This window comes from Sphaerodactylus townsendi, linkage group LG15 (genome assembly GCF_021028975.2).
Source record: "Sphaerodactylus townsendi isolate TG3544 linkage group LG15, MPM_Stown_v2.3, whole genome shotgun sequence".
In the NCBI taxonomy this organism is placed as follows: Eukaryota; Metazoa; Chordata; class Lepidosauria; order Squamata; family Sphaerodactylidae; genus Sphaerodactylus; species Sphaerodactylus townsendi.
This window is the reverse complement of record NC_059439.1, coordinates 39,574,780-39,593,486: the sequence shown is the minus strand read 5'-3', so window position 1 is coordinate 39,593,486 and position 18,707 is coordinate 39,574,780. Positions and strand designations below refer to the sequence as shown.

Sequence of the window (18,707 nt, the reverse complement as noted above, 5' to 3'; positions counted from 1 at the left end):
AGCAGCAGCAGCAGCTCAAAAGTTGCTTTCTCAGCTGAAATGCTCTGCGGTGCCACGTCTCTCGCAGGAGGGACAAAGGGCCAGCGAGAAGTGCCCTCTGATCCAGGGGCTAAGTCTGCCCTGCACCCGAGGACCCTGCCAGGCGCTTCTGGGTGGCCACTTGGCAGCTTCATGGGGGGGGGGGGAAGGGAGAAGTAGAGGGAGGCCGTTGCTCCAGGAGGTCCCTCAGACCACACAGCAGGGACAGAAGGCCTCTCTCTGCCAGTCAGAGGACACCGTGAGCCAGGTGGCCCGGGGGGGGGGGGGTCTGCCTGAAGGCAGTCTGCACAGGCTCTGAGGCAGTTTTCCTCCGTGCTGACCACTGAAAAGAGATGTGGGGCAAAGCTTTCAGTGGGGGGAAGGTCTGTGAGGCCAGCCACAGCTATTGTGTGGGTCCAGGTAGAGGCGGCACCCTCCCTGCCAGGTGGATTCATGCAGGAGCCCCCTCAGACCAGAGTCTGGACTCAGAAGCAAGCCACCCCTTGCCAGGAAACCAGAGCCCTCCCTCATGGGGGTGGGGGGTAGAAGAGAGGTGGAGGACGCTCTGGGGCTGCAGGGGGAGCACAGGAAGCTGGAAGAAGAGGCCATTTGCATGCAGGAAACTGCCCACCCCGGTTTGCTCTCAGGGGCCGTGGCTCCCAGGAGCCCCCCTCCCACCAAGGAACTGAGAAGTGCTGGGCTTGTAGCAGCAGCTTCTGCGCGTCCTGATGCCCGCTCCTTGGCTGGGTCTTCCTGCAGTGCAGGGGGCTGCCCTTGAGGGCCTGTGTGCCCTCTTCCAACTCTATGGTTCTATGAATAACAAGAAGGACGGGGTGGCCTGTGCTGAGGAGCCGCACTCGGCACCCAAGCGGGCCGGATTTAGAGGAAAGCAAACTCGGCCAGCCTCCCACAGGGCTCAGGCAGCAGTGGCGCAGGAGGTTAAGAGCTCGTGTATCTAATCTGGAGGAACCAGGTTTGATCTCCAGCTCTGCCGCCTGAGCTGTGGAGGCTTCTCTGGGGGATTCATATTAGCCTGTGCACTCCCACACACGCCAGCTGGGTGACCTTGGGCCAGTCACAGCTTCTCGGAGCTCTCCCAGCCCCACCCACCTCACAGGGTGTTTGTTGTGAGGGCGGAAGGGCCAGGAGATTGTCAGCCCCTTTGAGTCTCCTGCAGGAGAGAAAGGGGGGATATACATCCAAACTCCTCCTCTCCTCCTCCTCCTCCTCTCAGGCTGATGGGGCATCATCAGCTCAGCTGGCCTGGTCATCTGGCGCTGAAATAAGAAGCCAAAAGGGATGCTGCCTCTCTCTCTTTTCTTTTAGGAAGGGGGAGGCAAGAGAACGGCAGCTCTGCCCCCTTAACTCACATGCCCCGGAGGGATGGACCCGAAAGCACTCTAGACAGCTGCTGCATTAAGCACAGGGTGGGCTAGATGCTCGGTGTGGCCCCAACGCCCTGGTGCCAAACTGCACGGCCCTGAGCAGGAAAGAAGCTTCCTAGCAAAGCCCCCAAACCTGCACTTTTGAGACGCCCCCTGGGTGCCCGGACCACCCCAGGGGAAAGGCTTCCAGTCTCCGACTCCGCAGCCAGCTTCAAACAGCAGCAAAGGATGGCACGGTTGGCCCCGCCCTGCCTTTGGCAGCTGTCACGCTGCACGGCACTGACCTCAATTTCTCTCTGTGATGGGGGTGGGGGGTGGGAGAAGGAGCAAGTGGCCCTGGGGAGGGGGTGGGGGTGGGGGTGGGTGGGGGGGCAGAGCAGCCACCAGCTGCTGAACGTGCCTGTCTGGGGGGGGGAGCCCAAGTTTCCAAACGTTCTATTTTTACTGCGCCTTTCTCCCCTCCCCCTATTTTTGTGCACGAAGCGCGACACCATGTGTGCATGTATATATTTAGGAAGAATTAAAAGCCCTCCTGTGAGCCTGGGAATTGTGCTGGGGCGGGGGGCTGAGAGAGGCCTCCTCGGAAGACCTTGGGCAGAGCTTTGATTTTTTTTAAAGGGGACAACTTTGTTTGGAATAAGGGTGATAAAATGGGAGCAGGATGAGCCCTTCCCTCCCTCCCAAGGCAGACCACTTGTGCCTCCCAGCAGGATTTGGCCTCAGGAGCTCAGGCGGGACCCCCCCCCCCCAGGGAAGCCCCTCCATCAACCCCGCCCCCCAGCCCCACCAGCCGCCCATGGAAATCTGGCCCAGCAGGGAAGGTCGTGGATTTGCCTACTGGGAAAACAAGAGCCGCTTCCGTCTCCCTCTCCTTTCGCGCTCCCTGTTGAAGGGATCTTTGCACAGGGAGGCACGGATGCTTGCTGGCTGTCAAGGACCATCCCCCCCACCTCCCACCCCATCCAGCAGCACAGGGGGCGGGGGCAGCAGGACATCTCCGGGAGCCACAGCTCAGCTCATTGCCTGCTTTATTCTCCCCTTTTCCACGGCTCACAAACCCTCTAGTCCAATCCAGGGGCAGCTGTAAGCAGCAGCAGGGGGTCCAGTCAGGGCCTCTCCCAGCAGCCCCCCAGCAAGAAGGCCAAGTCCGTCTGCTGGCCTCAGTCCCCCTTCCTCCGCTCGCTGTCCTTCTGGTGGGCGTAGGCCCCCACTCCAAACCAGCCCACCACAGCAGCCAGAAGCAGGAACAAGAGCAGCATCACGCCGAAGGTGGCGAGGAAGGTGGGCGCTCTGGGCAGCAGCAGCGGCAGCGGCGGGGGGGTGGGCCCCGTGCCCAGCGCCCGGATCTCCCCCCGGATCATGTGGAGTTCCTCCAGGATGCTCATGAAGGTGCAGCAGTGGAACCACTGGTGGCTGTGGCCCCAGATGTCAAATTTCCCGGGGCTGAAGCGCTCGGGGATCTTGCTGACATTGAAGATCCCCGAGGCCAGCAGCCAGAAGCAGTGGCGCATGAAGAAGTGGCCGGTCCCGTGGCCTCCGTGGCCGGCCCACCACAGCTTGCGGAAGACAGGGATGGAAACCACCAGAAACGGCAGCAAGAAGACCAGCGTGCGGATCAGGTAGCGGTGGCGTGGCCACCGGTGGCGGGTGATGCAGCAGGCCAAGGTGCAGAAGAGGGCGATGAAGCACGCGGCGGGCACGTACAAGGCCTCAAAGCAGGCCCCCGTCTGACCCACCCATGCAGCCAGCCAGCCGATGCCCTCCCCGCCCTCCCATGGGCCAGAAGAGAGGTTGGTGGCCCCGGGGGCCAGCGCCGGAGCTCCTGGCGGGTGGATGTAGTAGAAGTAGGCCAAGGAGGAGCCCACCGTGTAGGCGCTGATGGTCCCGTAGTCCACGTAGAAGCAGATCTCCCGGATGGCCAGGGACATGGAGTTGAAGAGGTGGGCCACGCTGCTGGCGACCAGGAGGACGCAGACCCCCAGGAAGTAGCTCCAGAGCGGGTAGTAGAAGGGGTCCAGCAGCTCCCGGGACCCCCAGCCGTCACTCCAGAACTGCTCCAGGAAGTGGAAAGCGAAGACGAAGACGGCCAGGAAGTGGGTCCAGAAGTTGCCCGTCTCGTTGGTGGGCTGGAAGGCCGAGACCAGGCACTGGCCGAAGGAGTAGCCCGGGCACCGGTAGCCGCTCAGGATGAAGCTCTCCGTCACGCTGGCGGGCACCTCGCTGGAGCGCAGCAGCAGGGCCCCCCGCTCGCCCGCCCGCAGGGGCAGCTGCCCACCCACCCCCATGGCGGCAGAGGGGGGATGCCACAGCCCGGCCCCCCCCCGCCTGCTGCCCTCCTGCAGCCGGGCCCCGGGATCAGCCCCCCCGCTGGCTGGCGCGGGCCTGGGGGCCGGAGGGGGGCGGAGGCATCAGCCGAGACTAGAGCCCCGGCCGGCCGGGAGGACCAGCGCTTCCGAGGCGGGCAGCCGGCCCTGGGAGCGGCGGGAGCGCCCGGGCGCGCGCTTGCTGGACTGCGGTCTGCCGAGCCGAGCCAAGGACGGAGGGACGGACGGAAGGTGCTCTCCTGGCCTCCCCGGGCGGAGGGGCGGCGGCGCGCTCCGCTCCCGGCTGTCCCGAGCGGGAGGAGCAGGCAGGCAGGCCGGGGCCGGGGGAGGGAGGGGGCTGCAGGCTGGCTGGCGCGGGGCGGGGCGGGGATGCGCAGGCTGCGGCCGCGGCTGATGCGGCAGAGCCACTCACTCACTCGCCTGGCAGAGCCGCGCAGGAGGGCGGGGGGGGGGGAGGCGGTGCGCGGAGGCTGCAGGTGCAGCCGGAAGGTCCCTCCCGCCCCCCGCTGCGTCCAAGCCCCGCCCCACAGCCTGGCTCCCGGAGCCGCCGGTGGGGAGGCTCCGCCCCGCCGCTCTCCGCCGCCGAGTGAGCCTGACCGGTGCGCCTCGCGCGGGATACTCGGGAGGGGAGGGGCGGCGGCGGCGGCGGCGTCTGGGTCAAGGCGGCGGGCTCTGCGCAGGGCACCCGGTGGGTCCGGGGCCGGCCGGCCGGCCATGCCGAGGCTGCGCGCTCCCGTGTCCGTCGTGGCTGAGGGGCCCCAGGACAGACCGGCGCGCTCCGAGGCAAACAGGTGGCGGCGGACGACCCCGGCTCGGGGTCGCCTGGGGACAGCGGCCACCACAACCGGCGTCGCTCTCGCCCCGCCCCCGCCCGGTGCCCTCCTGGCCCCGAGGTGAGCGGCCGAGCGAGTGGGCACACGTGGCCGCTGCGCCGGCAGCCACCAGGCGGCGCTCGTCACCTACGCGGCCCTCGAGGGAGGCTCCCCCCCCCCACCCCCGTTACCGAGTCGTGAAACTCTTTGCCAGTTGGGTTGGGGGTCTGCTGCTCTCTGCCTGCCAATCTGTGGCCCGGATAGAACTGGACCCCCCACCCCCACCCCGCCATCCCTTCTGGGCAACAGCTCAGCCCCTGGGCCAGCTGCACAGGAGGAGATCTGCCCTGGGTAGGAACTCCTCCTTGCGATGGGGGCAGGGGGCTACGCAGCCCCCACGGCCCAGCCCTGAGCTCATTTGCCCACAGTAGCAGCAGCAACCCCTCCCCCTCCCTCCAGACAGCGCTGTGGACCCTCCCTGGGAGTGTGGAGAGGGAAAGGCGGGGAGGGGGGGCCAGGGATAAATGAGGACCAGGAGCCCAGCGGCGGCACTTTCCCCCTTTTATTGAACGCAGGGAGCCGGGTCTGGCCCCCCCGGAGGGCCTGCAGGAGAGCTCAGGTCCGGTTCCTGGCCGGTGGGGCAGGGCAAGGGCGCTTGATGAAGTTGGTGAGGATCTGGTGCTGCTGCTGGCGGAAGGGAACCACAAAACTGCCGGGGGGGAGGAGGCCCTGCCCGTCAGCCCCCACCGTGCCCATGAAGACGTAGCTGGCACCTGCAAGGGGAGAGACACACAACGCTCCAGAGAGACACGCCGGGGGGGGGGGGTGTGTGGCCTCCAGCTCCCTCCCCGACTCAGACCAGCTCAGCTCTCTGTCCTGCCCGGTCCGGCCTTTCCCACCCACCCGGCCCGGCCTTCCCTGCCTCCCTCCAGTGGGCTGACGCGCTCTCACCTTTCTTGAGGACAGCGCACTGCCTGCAGGGCACTTCCAGGCGGAGGACGGCATCACTTCCTGTCGGTGGGAGGCTGAGGGTGCCGGCCTTGTAAGTGTTCATGGGCAGCACGATGGCGGTCACGCGGCTCCCAGCCCCTCGGATGGCAGCTTTCACTGTCCCTGTGATGACTGGCGCAGGCCGAGAGAAGCGGCAGCCGTGAATGACAGGCCTGGGGCCAGGGGAGTGTGGCTGCTGCGGCCGGCGGTTCTGACAGCTGCAGCCTTGGTCTGGGTTGGCCACCCAGGCGGGGTGGGGGGCTCACATGCACACATGCCCTGCAATTCTAAGCCCAGCCTCTGAAGCGGGCCCCCAGCCTCCCCCCAGCCTCCCTCTGTGGCTGAACAGCCACGCGCTCAAACATCTCACCAAAATCCCTGAGGCAGAAATTGCTCATGAGGGTCCCCATCCGTCGGCACTGCTGTGGGCACACGATCTCACCTGCAGGCAGCGAAAAAAGAAGCGGTCGTAACCACTCCTTTCCTGCACAGCCCCCAATGCTTGCTGCTTGGGGGGACAGAGCTCTGTCCTGTGCCAGGACCCCACGATGCCCCCCTGTCCTCTGTTGTTCCAACCCCTTCCAGGGCAAAGGCCAACTCGGCCAGCCTCCCACAGGGCTCTCTTACTGGGGCTGGTTGCTGTGGGCACGGCAGCGTTGGGTCGAGGTTTTGGTGGTTTTGGTTTCTGGACCGGCGGCTGTTTGGGGCGCCCCGCTGGCTTGCTGGTGGGTTTGGGCTTGGCTGGGCCAGGCCTGGTGCCCGCCTGGGTCGGCTTGGTGCCTGGGAAGACGCGGCTGGGGGGCTTGGGGACAGCTTTGTCAATCAGCTCGCTGCGGCTCTTCACCAGGTAGGAAGCAGAGAAGCCGTCGGCCGTGACGCTGAGGTCCGAGACAAACTGGACCAGCAGTTCATTTCCATCCGAGTAGACTGGGCTGGAAAGACAGAAGGGGTGAGGGAGTTTCTGGGCTCTGAAGCCGGGGGCAGCCCCTCTGGGCACACTCAAAGGTGCCTGGCAGTCATGGCCAGGGGCATAATGCCCATCGGGCAAGGTGGGCATCTGCCCAGGGCACCACCTTGTGGGGGGCATCAAAATGCAGGGTTCGTTTTTGGGTATTTTTAGTGGTTTTCCATTTTTGGCCTGCAGGGGGCGCTGTTTTTAGGCTAGCGGCACCAAAATTTCAGCGTATCATCAGGAGACTGTCCTTATGCTACCCCCCAAGTTTGGTGAGGTTTGGTTCAGGGAGTCCAAAGTTATGACTCCCAAAGGGGGTGCCCCATCCCCCATTGTTTCCAATGGAAGCTAATAGGAGATGGGGGCTACAGTTTTGAGGGTCCATAACTTTGGCCCCACTGAACCAAACTGCACCAAACCTGGGGGGTAGCATAAGGACAGTCTCCTGATGATACGCTGAAATTTTGGTGCTGATATGTCTAAAATGCCCCCCCTGAAGGCACCAATGTCCTGGTGCAAAAAAAATTTGGTCGTGGTGGAGTGGCCGCCTATGGGGTGGGGGGGGGGGATCAAACTCAGGTTTTGCCCAGGGGGCGGCTACAGTTTGCCTCGTTATGCCTCTGGTCATGGCTTCTCTCTGGAGCGCTGGGCATTCACATCCCTAGTGGCCCCCGGGGAGGGGGGTGCATGCCCAGGAACTCTGTTGAGAAGTAACTGCGAAATCCCATGCTGGGAACATTGCAGAGTCTTGGGCTTTCCAGGCTGTGAGCTGGAGCTGTGTGTCCCCTGTAAAGCTCCGTCTGAGACCGCAACTCTTCCTTGTGAAGGAGGGGGAGGGGGGGCAGGGCATCTAGGACTGAATGGGTTTGTTCGCATGAGGGGAAATCGGTATCCGCATTCTCCAATCTGTTTCAAATCACGGACCAAATTGGGATGCTTCAGAACCTGCCTTTCCAGAGCTGGCAGGCTGCCCAACTCCAGGAGCGTTCGATCTCGACGGGGGCCCCCGTACCTGGGCGAAGTGTCTCCGCAGAACTTGCCGATCCGCTGTGAGTCGTCCCGGTCACCCCCGTTGAAAACCGCAACGTAGTCGTAGCGGCAGTAGGTGTCCGGCTCCACATCGAACTTCCCGAAGGTCAACATAATCACCTGGCCAATGGCAAGAGGCACGGTCAAGCGCCCACCCAGAAGCCTTTGGGAAGAGGGTGCCGTGGGTGGGGGTGGGGCAGCCGCACGAGGAGGAGGGTTGGGTGAGTTGTCAAGGAATGGGGGGGCGAGAAGGGGGGGCCATGCAGAGGGGTCACGGGGGGGTGGTTCTAGCCCTCCCCTCACCTTGTCCATTGGGGCAATGATGTGCCAGGAGCAACTGATTCCAGGGGGGTAGTCACTCTCCGGCCAGTTGGGGGTCTTCAGGGTGCCCTGGGGCTTTTCCAGTTTACCCCCACAGAACTGGTTCTCTGCAGGAGGAAAGAGACAGCAAAGATGGAGTCCAGGGCCAGGGCAGGTGAATCACCTACTGCCGCAAGAGCTTCTTCAAAGAGGAAAGAAGGCCGGGAGGCTGCGTACCTGGGAAGGGGGTGGGGGGAGCAGAGGTGACAAATGCAGCCAAGCCCCCCCCCCCTCGCGCTCTCAGGGGGACGCAGGGCTGCTGAGGGGGCACAAAGTCCCATTCCAGCACAGGTTTGAAAAAGGTGGGCAAGAGAACAAATCCTTTTAAGCCCCAGCACCAGTGGTGGGATCCAAAATTTTTAGTAACAGGTTCCCATGATGGTGGGATTCAAACAGTGGCATAGCGCCAATGGGGCTGGGCTGGGCGGGGCACGACGGGAACGTAACTGGGCATTCCGGGGGCGGGGCATTAATAATTTCTCTGTTACTGTAAAAAACTCTTACTGTAAAAAAAAGTTCCTAATTTCCAGCTGGTATCTTTCTGTCCGTAATTTAAACTCATTCTAGCAAGTCCTATCGTCTACTGCCAACAGAAACAACTACTTCTCCTCTAATTGGCTGCCTGTCAAATACTTCATACTTTCAAATACTTGATTTTGTTTCTAGAAATCAAAAGGAGGAGACTTTCCTTGAACAAGGAACTTTACCATATTTCTAAAACATGTTTTTAAAACAGCCCAACAGGGAGAATTATCCCGTTTTCTGCCTTCGCTAACCAGCCACATAGGAAACAGCAGGGCTTGATGATGTTTGGACCTAATGGAATTTCTAGCACCTCCTCTAGCACCTTCTAGCACCTTTCTAGCACCTCCACCTCTGCCCAGCACCTCCAATGATCTCTCTACAGGGAAGAAGCAAACTTCATAGAAACGGGTGGGTGGCCTCCTCCTCCTCGAACCGCATCCCTGGGCAGAAATCTCTGCGGGCTGAAGTGGCCAGACGTTAACCAGACCCTGCAAGGGAGCTACAAGAGAGCTGGAGGGAGAGCAGCAGTGGCGTAGGAGGTTAAGAGCTCATGTATCTAATCTGGAGGAACCGGGTTTGATTCCCAGCTCTGCCGCCTGAGCTGTGGAGGCTTATCTGGGGAATTCAGATTAGCCTGTGCACTCCCACACACGTCAGCTGGGTGACCTTGGGCTAGTCACAGCTTCTCGGGGCTCTCTCAGCCCCACCCACCTCACAGGGTGTTTGTTGTGAGGGGGGAAGGGCAAGGAGATTGTCAGCCCCTTTGAGTCTCCTGCAGGAGAGAAAGGGGGGATATAAATCCAAACTCCTCCTCTTCTTCCTCACTTATGACGAGGAAGCACCTGAATCCAGGCACAGCGGAACTGCCTCCCACTGGCAAATAAGCACGCAGAGCTAGTAACAAAACCGTCCGGACCTCTTCGCACAAACCCCGTGCAAACCGTTCCCCACCACGTGGAAGCGGGGAAATGGCTGCACGTCATCAGCAGAGCTACACGGCAGGCTGCGGTTCCTCTTTCCCAGCTCCAAAGGAGCCCAAACGTCTTCAGCTCTGCTCTCCTCGACAGGGCCTGCTGTGTGGGCGCTGGGCACTAGCCTTGTTGCTGCCGCCCCCCTCCAGGGAGGGGCCTGGCCTGCATCCTCCCAATTGACGGCACAGGATGGGCGGGGGCGGGGGAGGCCCCCAGGGAAAGGGAACTGAGCTCAGCAGAGCAGGAATTTGGGAGAGTCCTGACTAATGATCAGTTAACCAGGGCCGGGCGGAGAGATCTGAAAAGTGTCTGGCACTGCAGAGAACTGGGGGGGGGGGGGGGGCAGACAGTGTGGAGCAGCAACAGTCCTAGTCAGACCTCGAGGAGTGGGGATCGCAGGGGACAGATACCAGCAGGTCCCTTGTCAGTCACCCCCACACTGTGCCTCCCCCATGGTCAATTCAACAGATACGTTTCCCACGCCCCTCCACACACCCACCTATAGTGACAGTTAGCACACACACCCCCCCAACCAACGCAACACCTTTGCCTTTGCCTTTGAAGTTATGAAAGGTGGGGGTCCCCAGGTGTCCCATACTCACTGCTCCAGCAGACCCATGGTTCTCAGAACACCCAGGAACCTATATCGGGGCACCCCAATTCTGCTGCCCCAGTGGGGCACCCCAGAAAAGGGCCAAGACACTGGGGTTTTGGAGCGGCAGCAAGTAAACATCTTGAGATGGGGAGGGGGGCACCTTTTCCCCTCCACACCAGCCTCCTCCTGGCCCAAGTATTGTGTTTTTTTTGGGGGGGGGGTGTCTCAGTGTAGTTGATCTAAATCTTCCCACACCAGAGCCTTGTTTTTACGGGATGTGGCAGGAAACCACTGAGTCTTTGGTATTGGGAAAGCAGCCCTCTGGGGGTTCAACTATTCCAACATGGAAAGAAAATGTGACCGTTTACAGCCTTGGACTGGCTGTTGTTGGGTAAGAGATTCCAGATCCACCCACCCCACAACTCTGCTCCCAGCTTGTCAGTTAAAGGCTTTCTGTCCATGCTCAGAACCTTCCTAGAATTCACCAACCAACCCTGCATAGGTGGGTCACTTAGGGGGGAAAGAGAAAGGATCGTTTCAAACACAAGTGTTGCCCTCAAGGCACAAGAAGTGGCTGATAAACTAAATCCAAACCATAAAGGGACCCACAAAAAGAAGAAGAAGAGAAGAGTTTTGGATTTATATCCCCCCTTTCTCTCCTGCAGGAGACTCAAAGGGGCTGACAATCTCCTTGCCCTTCCCCCCTCACAACAAACGCCCTGTGAGGTGGGTGGGGCTGAGAGAGCTCCGAGAAGCTGTGACTAACCCAAGGTCACCCAGCTGACGTGTGTGGGAGTGCACAGGCTAATCTGAATTCCCCAGAGAAGCCTCCACAGCTCAGGCGGCAGAGCGGGGAATCAAACCCGGTTCCTCCAGATTAGATACAAGAGCTCTTAACCTCCTACGCCACTGCTGCTCCGCAAGTGCCGCATCTGCTAGTGGGCCCAGAGCCCCTGAGGCCACCAAGGGGCCGGAGCAGGAGGCCCTGCCTTGGCCTTTCAGCGGGGGAGGGTCCCCTTACCGTTGATGTGAGGAAGACCACCGCTGTACCACACAAGGAATCCTCGCCCGCTGGTGCCCTCGTCAGACACCATCTTCAGCATCATGCGGTTGCTGGTGGCGAGGATGGCCCCCGGGCGGAAGGTGCCACAGAAGCGGCCCAGGCGCTGCCCGTTCACAGCCTGGTGCCCGTTGTACACCTCCAGGTAGTCGTAGCGACAGACAGAGTCCGGCTCCAGATCAAAAACCCGGAAAGATAACATCACCACCTGGCCCTCCGGCACCTGCGGGAGCAACCAGCAGCCAGACCCGGGATCAGGAGGGAAAGGAGGGCAGGACGCAGAGGGGGGGAATCCCCCCCGACTCCCCCCCCCCACACGCAGGGTCCAGGGAGTTCCCTAACTCTGTCTGTCTGTCTGTCTGTCTGTCACACACACACACACTGTGGTTCCATATTATGCTGATGTTTCAGGTGTAATATTTTGAGATGGGGAACAAAAAATAATCACGCAGCTTCCGTTGTGCGCTGGTGACATGGTGAGGGGGGGGGGCTTCTTAAGTCCTGGGGAGCCCAGTTTTGCCCCAGAGGCAGCTGCGCCAGCCAGGCCAAGCCTCTTGGGGGAGGGGCAGCCAGACTCTCTGAGCCTGGTTTGGTCCCTGGGTCTGGCGCCAGTGTTTCTGAGCAAGCACAGAGTGCCTGGTTCTTCCCTGGACGGCTGCGCTTGGCAGGGCTGTTCTCTCCCGGCCCAGCGGCGATTACCGTGAGGGTCCAAGTGCAGGTCCGGCTGGCCGGGTAGTGGGCCGGGAAGCCCTCGCTGGCCACGTAGCCGCTGTCTCCGGTGAGGTCGCCGCCACAGAGGAAGACGGGCCTGGGCGGACGGAGGGACAGAGATGGGGGGGTCGGCGGGAGGGTCTCCCGGGGAGCAGTCGAGTCAACACCCCCCCTCCACCCCCACCCCCACCCCCACCCCCGGCCAAGCTCGCCCTCTGCTCCCGCGGGCGGCCCGCCCAAGAATGCCGGGAATCCGCTCGGCGCCGCGTAAGGCCTTCCAGATGTGCCGGAGCGCGCCGCGGGAGGGGGGGGGGGTACCTGGTGTAGTTGGCGTCGGGGGCGGCCGGGGGGTCCTGGGCTCGGCTCGGCCGCACTTGGCAGAGCAGCAGCAGCGGCGGCAGCAGCAGAGGGGCGAGGGCGGCCGGCGTCATCCTGGGGGGCTCCTCCGGGCGGGACGGGACGGGCGGCAGCTGCTCGGGGCGCGCGGCGCAGACTGGCGGAGGCGGTCGGAGGGGCGCGGGGGGAGAGCAGGGCGGAGGCGGCCTCCGAGGGGGCCGGGCTGGGGAGGGGAAGCGGGCAGGGCAAGGGAGCCTCCGAGCACGTGCAGAGAGCCCGCCCCGCCTCCCCCGCAAAGACCTCCTGCCCGACTGGACAGCGACACGGGGACTCGTGTTGTACGTTCAGACGTGCCGCACGTCCTCGGGCCCTCACAAGGTGCAGCGAAGCGACTGCTGGTCCGGAGGGTCAGTTTCTTCCACTGCCCGGGCCAGGCTCCGCGGCCGGACTCTGCGAGCCCCACTTGCCCCCCCCCCCCGCCTTCCTCGGCCACTGAACGGGGGCGGCCGCTTCGCAAACACGGGTGGCAGCTGCCGGGCGAGCAGAAGAGCGGCGCCCCCCACCCCACACCCCAGGCGCCCCGCAGGGCTCGACCAATGGAGAGCGGGCGGTGGGGTCGGGGCTCCACGTGGCCTCCAGCCTGGAAGACATTTTTGGGGAAGTCAGCGCCACAGCTGACCTACCTGGCCGGCCTGTTGTAAGAATAATCAAGGAAGAGGGGCGCGAGCAAAAAAAAAACCATGTACCTTGTGTTCAACGCTGGGGGAATCTGAGCATATGCAGAGTGCTTTCCCCCACAGCCGCCCAGGCCGAGCTGCCACCAGGCCAATCCTGCCCTACGCTGACCTCAACATCGTTTTTACCCAGGGGTGGGATCCAGCCGGTTCGCACCACTTTGGCAGAACCGGTCGTTAAAATGGTGCTTGTAAACAACCAGTTGTTAACATTATTTTAATCCCACCACTGGTTTTACCTATGGCCTGGGTGTGTGCCCCCTCCGGCCAGGGGGCACCTTCATTCTGACCCTGCCTCGAGGGCCTCCCTAGCACTTTCTGCCATCTCCCCCCCACCCCAACATCCTGTGGTCCTTTTCCAGGCGCCCCACTGCAGAATAATTCTGCCTGCAGCCAATACCTGAACACCAGCATTGAGTTCTGGATCGAGGTTGTGCTCCCAGGACTTCCACTGAAGTGGACCCCCCCCCAACCCCCATTTTGTGCTGGGCCGTGGAGTGTTCCTCTAGTCAGGGGGTGGGGTTAGAAGGGGCTTCTCCTAACCTAAATCCAGCACTGGCTGTTGCTGCCGCCGCCATCCCACCCCAAGGGTAGGTCATGCCCCCAACCCAGCCCCTGCGGCCTGAGGGAGTCCCTTACCAGCCCCCCTCCCCCAGGCCCAAGGCCACCTCCCCTGGCCCACCATAGTCAAGACGAGTTCGTGCCCCACAGCCAGCCGCCCCCCCCCCCGCTGCTCTTCTTGCTTCTACGAAGACCCCCGTGCTCCCCCCCCCCCCCCAAGGAAGACGAGCACAGCCGAGGCAAAGGGCCACCACCTTTATTGGACAAGAGTCTACAGCCCCGCGTGTGGGCAGCCCCCCCTCTTCTTCCCAGGAAGCCACCCACAAGCACCACACGGGAACACCCCAAAACGCACATCTGAAGGGGGCTGCCCTGCCCCCCACCCACGGAGTAGAGCTGACCTCCAGCCCACAGCAATGCTGGGTGTGTGTGTGTGTGTGTGTGTGTGTGTGTTGCAGCAGCAGCATCCATCCCTCCGTCCCTCCCCAGGAGGCATTTCCAGGCACAGGTGGAAACTTTGTCTGTGGCTGCCTGCAAGGCCCAGGAACGGCGCTTCTGCGGGCAAGAACTGCACCGGGGGGGGGGGGGGGGCACCAGAGAGGACCACAGAGGGAGGGGGCACCCCCAGAACTGAGCTCTCCCCCACCCTGTTTGACTGAACAGGCAGAGGATGTAGAACAGCCCCTCCCACACTCCTGGCTGCCAGGTGATGCAGAGAAAGGCCTATAGAAAGGGGGGGGGGACCTGCGGATTGGGGGGGTCACCAAAGGCTGCAACTCAGGAGGGGCATAGAATTCAGTTTCCCTTCTGGGTACAGAAGTGCCTACTGCCCCCCCCCCCTTCCCAAAGGGTTCTGTATTATACCATATCCCCCCCCTCCCCTCGAAAGACCCACATCAACAGACAGGGAAGCCGACACCAAAAGCTCCGCCCTCTCCCCCCTCCCACTAGCGCATGGTGACCACGCATAGCAAGGAAAAGACGCCAGCCCCAGCCTGCTCCACACTGGACCTCTCAGAGAGATGACCCCCCCCCCCCCCCCAACAAACACACACACACACACACACAACCGGGGCAGTCACTAGGGGGAGACCACGAGGATCTCCCCTCCTCCTACTCCAGTGGTTCTCAACCTTCCTAATGCCACGACCCTTTAATACAGCTCCTCATGTTGTGGTGACCCCCAACCCTAACATTTTTCCATTTTACAGATGGAGAACACTGATGCAGAGAGTCTAAGGCGACCCCCGTGAAAAGGGCCGTTCGACCCCCAACCCCCCCCCCCCCCCCCTCCCCCCCCCCACCCCCCCCCCCCCCCCCCCTCCCCCCCCCCCACCCCCCCCCCCCCCCCCTCCCCCCCCCCCCCCCCCCCCCAACCCCCCCCCCCCCCCCCCCCCCCCCACCCCCCCCCCGCCCCACCCCCGCCCCGCCCCACCCCGCCCACCCCCCCCCCCCCCCCCCCCCCACCCCCCCCCCCCCCCACCCCCCCCCCCCCCCACCCCCCCCCCCCCCCACCCCCCCCCCCCCCCACCCCCCCCCCCCCCCACCCCCCCCCCCCCCCACCCCCCCCCCCCCCCACCCCCCCCCCCCCCCACCCCCCCCCCCCCCCACCCCCCCCCCCCCCCACCCCCCCCCCCCCCCACCCCCCCCCCCCCCCACCCCCCCCCCCCCCCACCCCCCCCCCCCCCCACCCCCCCCCCCCCCCACCCCCCCCCCCCCCCACCCCCCCCCCCCCCCACCCCCCCCCCCCCCCACCCCCCCCCCCCCCCACCCCCCCCCCCCCCCACCCCCCCCCCCCCCCACCCCCCCCCCCCCCCACCCCCCCCCCCCCCCACCCCCCCCCCCCCCCACCCCCCCCCCCCCCCACCCCCCCCCCCCCCCACCCCCCCCCCCCCCCACCCCCCCCCCCCCCCACCCCCCCCCCCCCCCACCCCCCCCCCCCCCCACCCCCCCCCCCCCCCACCCCCCCCCCCCCCCACCCCCCCCCCCCCCCACCCCCCCCCCCCCCCACCCCCCCCCCCCCCCACCCCCCCCCCCCCCCACCCCCCCCCCCCCCCACCCCCCCCCCCCCCCACCCCCCCCCCCCCCCACCCCCCCCCCCCCCCACCCCCCCCCCCCCCCACCCCCCCCCCCCCCCACCCCCCCCCCCCCCCACCCCCCCCCCCCCCCACCCCCCCCCCCCCCCACCCCCCCCCCCCCCCACCCCCCCCCCCCCCCACCCCCCCCCCCCCCCACCCCCCCCCCCCCCCACCCCCCCCCCCCCCCACCCCCCCCCCCCCCCACCCCCCCCCCCCCCCACCCCCCCCCCCCCCCACCCCCCCCCCCCCCCACCCCCCCCCCCCCCCACCCCCCCCCCCCCCCACCCCCCCCCCCCCCCACCCCCCCCCCCCCCCACCCCCCCCCCCCCCCACCCCCCCCCCCCCCCACCCCCCCCCCCCCCCACCCCCCCCCCCCCCCACCCCCCCCCCCCCCCACCCCCCCCCCCCCCCACCCCCCCCCCCCCCCACCCCCCCCCCCCCCCACCCCCCCCCCCCCCCACCCCCCCCCCCCCCCACCCCCCCCCCCCCCCACCCCCCCCCCCCCCCACCCCCCCCCCCCCCCACCCCCCCCCCCCCCCACCCCCCCCCCCCCCCACCCCCCCCCCCCCCCACCCCCCCCCCCCCCCACCCCCCCCCCCCCCCACCCCCCCCCCCCCCCACCCCCCCCCCCCCCCACCCCCCCCCCCCCCCACCCCCCCCCCCCCCCACCCCCCCCCCCCCCCACCCCCCCCCCCCCCCACCCCCCCCCCCCCCCACCCCCCCCCCCCCCCACCCCCCCCCCCCCCCACCCCCCCCCCCCCCCACCCCCCCCCCCCCCCACCCCCCCCCCCCCCCACCCCCCCCCCCCCCCACCCCCCCCCCCCCCCACCCCCCCCCCCCCCCACCCCCCCCCCCCCCCACCCCCCCCCCCCCCCACCCCCCCCCCCCCCCACCCCCCCCCCCCCCCACCCCCCCCCCCCCCCACCCCCCCCCCCCCCCACCCCCCCCCCCCCCCACCCCCCCCCCCCCCCACCCCCCCCCCCCCCCACCCCCCCCCCCCCCCACCCCCCCCCCCCCCCACCCCCCCCCCCCCCCACCCCCCCCCCCCCCCACCCCCCCCCCCCCCCACCCCCCCCCCCCCCCACCCCCCCCCCCCCCCACCCCCCCCCCCCCCCACCCCCCCCCCCCCCCACCCCCCCCCCCCCCCACCCCCCCCCCCCCCCACCCCCCCCCCCCCCCACCCCCCCCCCCCCCCACCCCCCCCCCCCCCCACCCCCCCCCCCCCCCACCCCCCCCCCCCCCCACCCCCCCCCCCCCCCACCCCCCCCCCCCCCCACCCCCCCCCCCCCCCACCCCCCCCCCCCCCCACCCCCCCCCCCCCCCACCCCCCCCCCCCCCCACCCCCCCCCCCCCCCACCCCCCCCCCCCCCCACCCCCCCCCCCCCCCACCCCCCCCCCCCCCCACCCCCCCCCCCCCCCACCCCCCCCCCCCCCCACCCCCCCCCCCCCCCACCCCCCCCCCCCCCCACCCCCCCCCCCCCCCACCCCCCCCCCCCCCCACCCCCCCCCCCCCCCACCCCCCCCCCCCCCCACCCCCCCCCCCCCCCACCCCCCCCCCCCCCCACCCCCCCCCCCCCCCACCCCCCCCCCCCCCCACCCCCCCCCCCCCCCACCCCCCCCCCCCCCCACCCCCCCCCCCCCCCACCCCCCCCCCCCCCCACCCCCCCCCCCCCCCACCCCCCCCCCCCCCCACCCCCCCCCCCCCCCACCCCCCCCCCCCCCCACCCCCCCCCCCCCCCACCCCCCCCCCCCCCCACCCCCCCCCCCCCCCACCCCCCCCCCCCCCCACCCCCCCCCCCCCCCACCCCCCCCCCCCCCCACCCCCCCCCCCCCCCACCCCCCCCCCCCCCCACCCCCCCCCCCCCCCACCCCCCCCCCCCCCCACCCCCCCCCCCCCCCACCCCCCCCCCCCCCCACCCCCCCCCCCCCCCACCCCCCCCCCCCCCCACCCCCCCCCCCCCCCACCCCCCCCCCCCCCCACCCCCCCCCCCCCCCACCCCCCCCCCCCCCCACCCCCCCCCCCCCCCACCCCCCCCCCCCCCCACCCCCCCCCCCCCCCACCCCCCCCCCCCCCCACCCCCCCCCCCCCCCACCCCCCCCCCCCCCCACCCCCCCCCCCCCCCACCCCCCCCCCCCCCCACCCCCCCCCCCCCCCACCCCCCCCCCCCCCCACCCCCCCCCCCCCCCACCCCCCCCCCCCCCCACCCCCCCCCCCCCCCACCCCCCCCCCCCCCCACCCCCCCCCCCCCCCACCCCCCCCCCCCCCCACCCCCCCCCCCCCCCACCCCCCCCCCCCCCCACCCCCCCCCCCCCCCACCCCCCCCCCCCCCCACCCCCCCCCCCCCCCACCCCCCCCCCCCCCCACCCCCCCCCCCCCCCACCCCCCCCCCCCCCCACCCCCCCCCCCCCCCACCCCCCCCCCCCCCCACCCCCCCCCCCCCCCACCCCCCCCCCCCCCCACCCCCCCCCCCCCCCACCCCCCCCCCCCCCCACCCCCCCCCCCCCCCACCCCCCCCCCCCCCCACCCCCCCCCCCCCCCACCCCCCCCCCCCCCCACCCCCCCCCCCCCCCACCCCCCCCCCCCCCCACCCCCCCCCCCCCCCACCCCCCCCCCCCCCCACCCCCCCCCCCCCCCACCCCCCCCCCCCCCCACCCCCCCCCCCCCCCACCCCCCCCCCCCCCCACCCCCCCCCCCCCCCACCCCCCCCCCCCCCCACCCCCCCCCCCCCCCACCCCCCCCCCCCCCCACCCCCCCCCCCCCCCACCCCCCCCCCCCCCCACCCCCCCCCCCCCCCACCCCCCCCCCCCCCCACCCCCCCCCCCCCCCACCCCCCCCCCCCCCCACCCCCCCCCCCCCCCACCCCCCCCCCCCCCCACCCCCCCCCCCCCCCACCCCCCCCCCCCCCCACCCCCCCCCCCCCCCACCCCCCCCCCCCCCCACCCCCCCCCCCCCCCACCCCCCCCCCCCCCCACCCCCCCCCCCCCCCACCCCCCCCCCCCCCCACCCCCCCCCCCCCCCACCCCCCCCCCCCCCCACCCCCCCCCCCCCCCACCCCCCCCCCCCCCCACCCCCCCCCCCCCCCACCCCCCCCCCCCCCCACCCCCCCCCCCCCCCACCCCCCCCCCCCCCCACCCCCCCCCCCCCCCACCCCCCCCCCCCCCCACCCCCCCCCCCCCCCACCCCCCCCCCCCCCCACCCCCCCCCCCCCCCACCCCCCCCCCCCCCCACCCCCCCCCCCCCCCACCCCCCCCCCCCCCCACCCCCC

At 69.2% G+C, this 18,707-nt stretch overlaps 2 protein-coding genes across 2 annotated transcripts; both read right to left on the bottom strand.

Moving 5' to 3' along the window:
• Positions 1-2,563: 2,563 nt before the first annotated feature.
• On the bottom strand, positions 2,564-3,688 carry LOC125444441 (membrane progestin receptor epsilon-like). The gene has a single exon (XM_048516851.1). It carries the CDS (start codon positions 3,686-3,688, stop codon positions 2,564-2,566), a length of 1,125 nt encoding a protein of 374 aa, XP_048372808.1.
• A 1,398-nt stretch (positions 3,689-5,086) lies between these two features.
• PCOLCE (procollagen C-endopeptidase enhancer) lies at positions 5,087-12,397 on the bottom strand. Its single transcript, XM_048516974.1, has 9 exons — positions 12,051-12,397; positions 11,721-11,829; positions 10,983-11,244; positions 7,814-7,938; positions 7,494-7,630; positions 6,157-6,461; positions 5,900-5,971; positions 5,491-5,661; positions 5,087-5,312 (listed from the first exon to the last, which is right to left on the bottom strand). The coding sequence occupies exons 1-9, from the start codon at positions 12,161-12,163 to the stop codon at positions 5,155-5,157; spliced, it is 1,452 nt and encodes a 483-aa protein (XP_048372931.1). The 5' UTR covers positions 12,164-12,397; the 3' UTR covers positions 5,087-5,154.
• Between the last annotated feature and the right edge of the window lie 6,310 nt (positions 12,398-18,707).

Bases quoted from the DNA above. Each gene is read 5' to 3' on its own strand.
- LOC125444441 (XM_048516851.1), bottom strand. From the start codon at position 3,688: ATGGGGGTGGGTGGGCAGCTGCCCCTGCGGGCGGGCGAGCGGGGGGCC.
- PCOLCE (XM_048516974.1), bottom strand. From the start codon at position 12,163: ATGACGCCGGCCGCCCTCGCCCCTCTGCTGCTGCCGCCGCTGCTGCTG. The intron at 6,462-7,493 runs GTACGGGGGCCC...CTGTCTTTCCAG, and splicing joins TGCGGAGACACTTCGCCCAG to CCCAGTCTACTCGGATGGAA. The intron at 5,662-5,899 runs GTGAGATGTTTG...GGCCTGCGCCAG, and splicing joins TTTCTGCCTCAGGGATTTTG to TCATCACAGGGACAGTGAAA.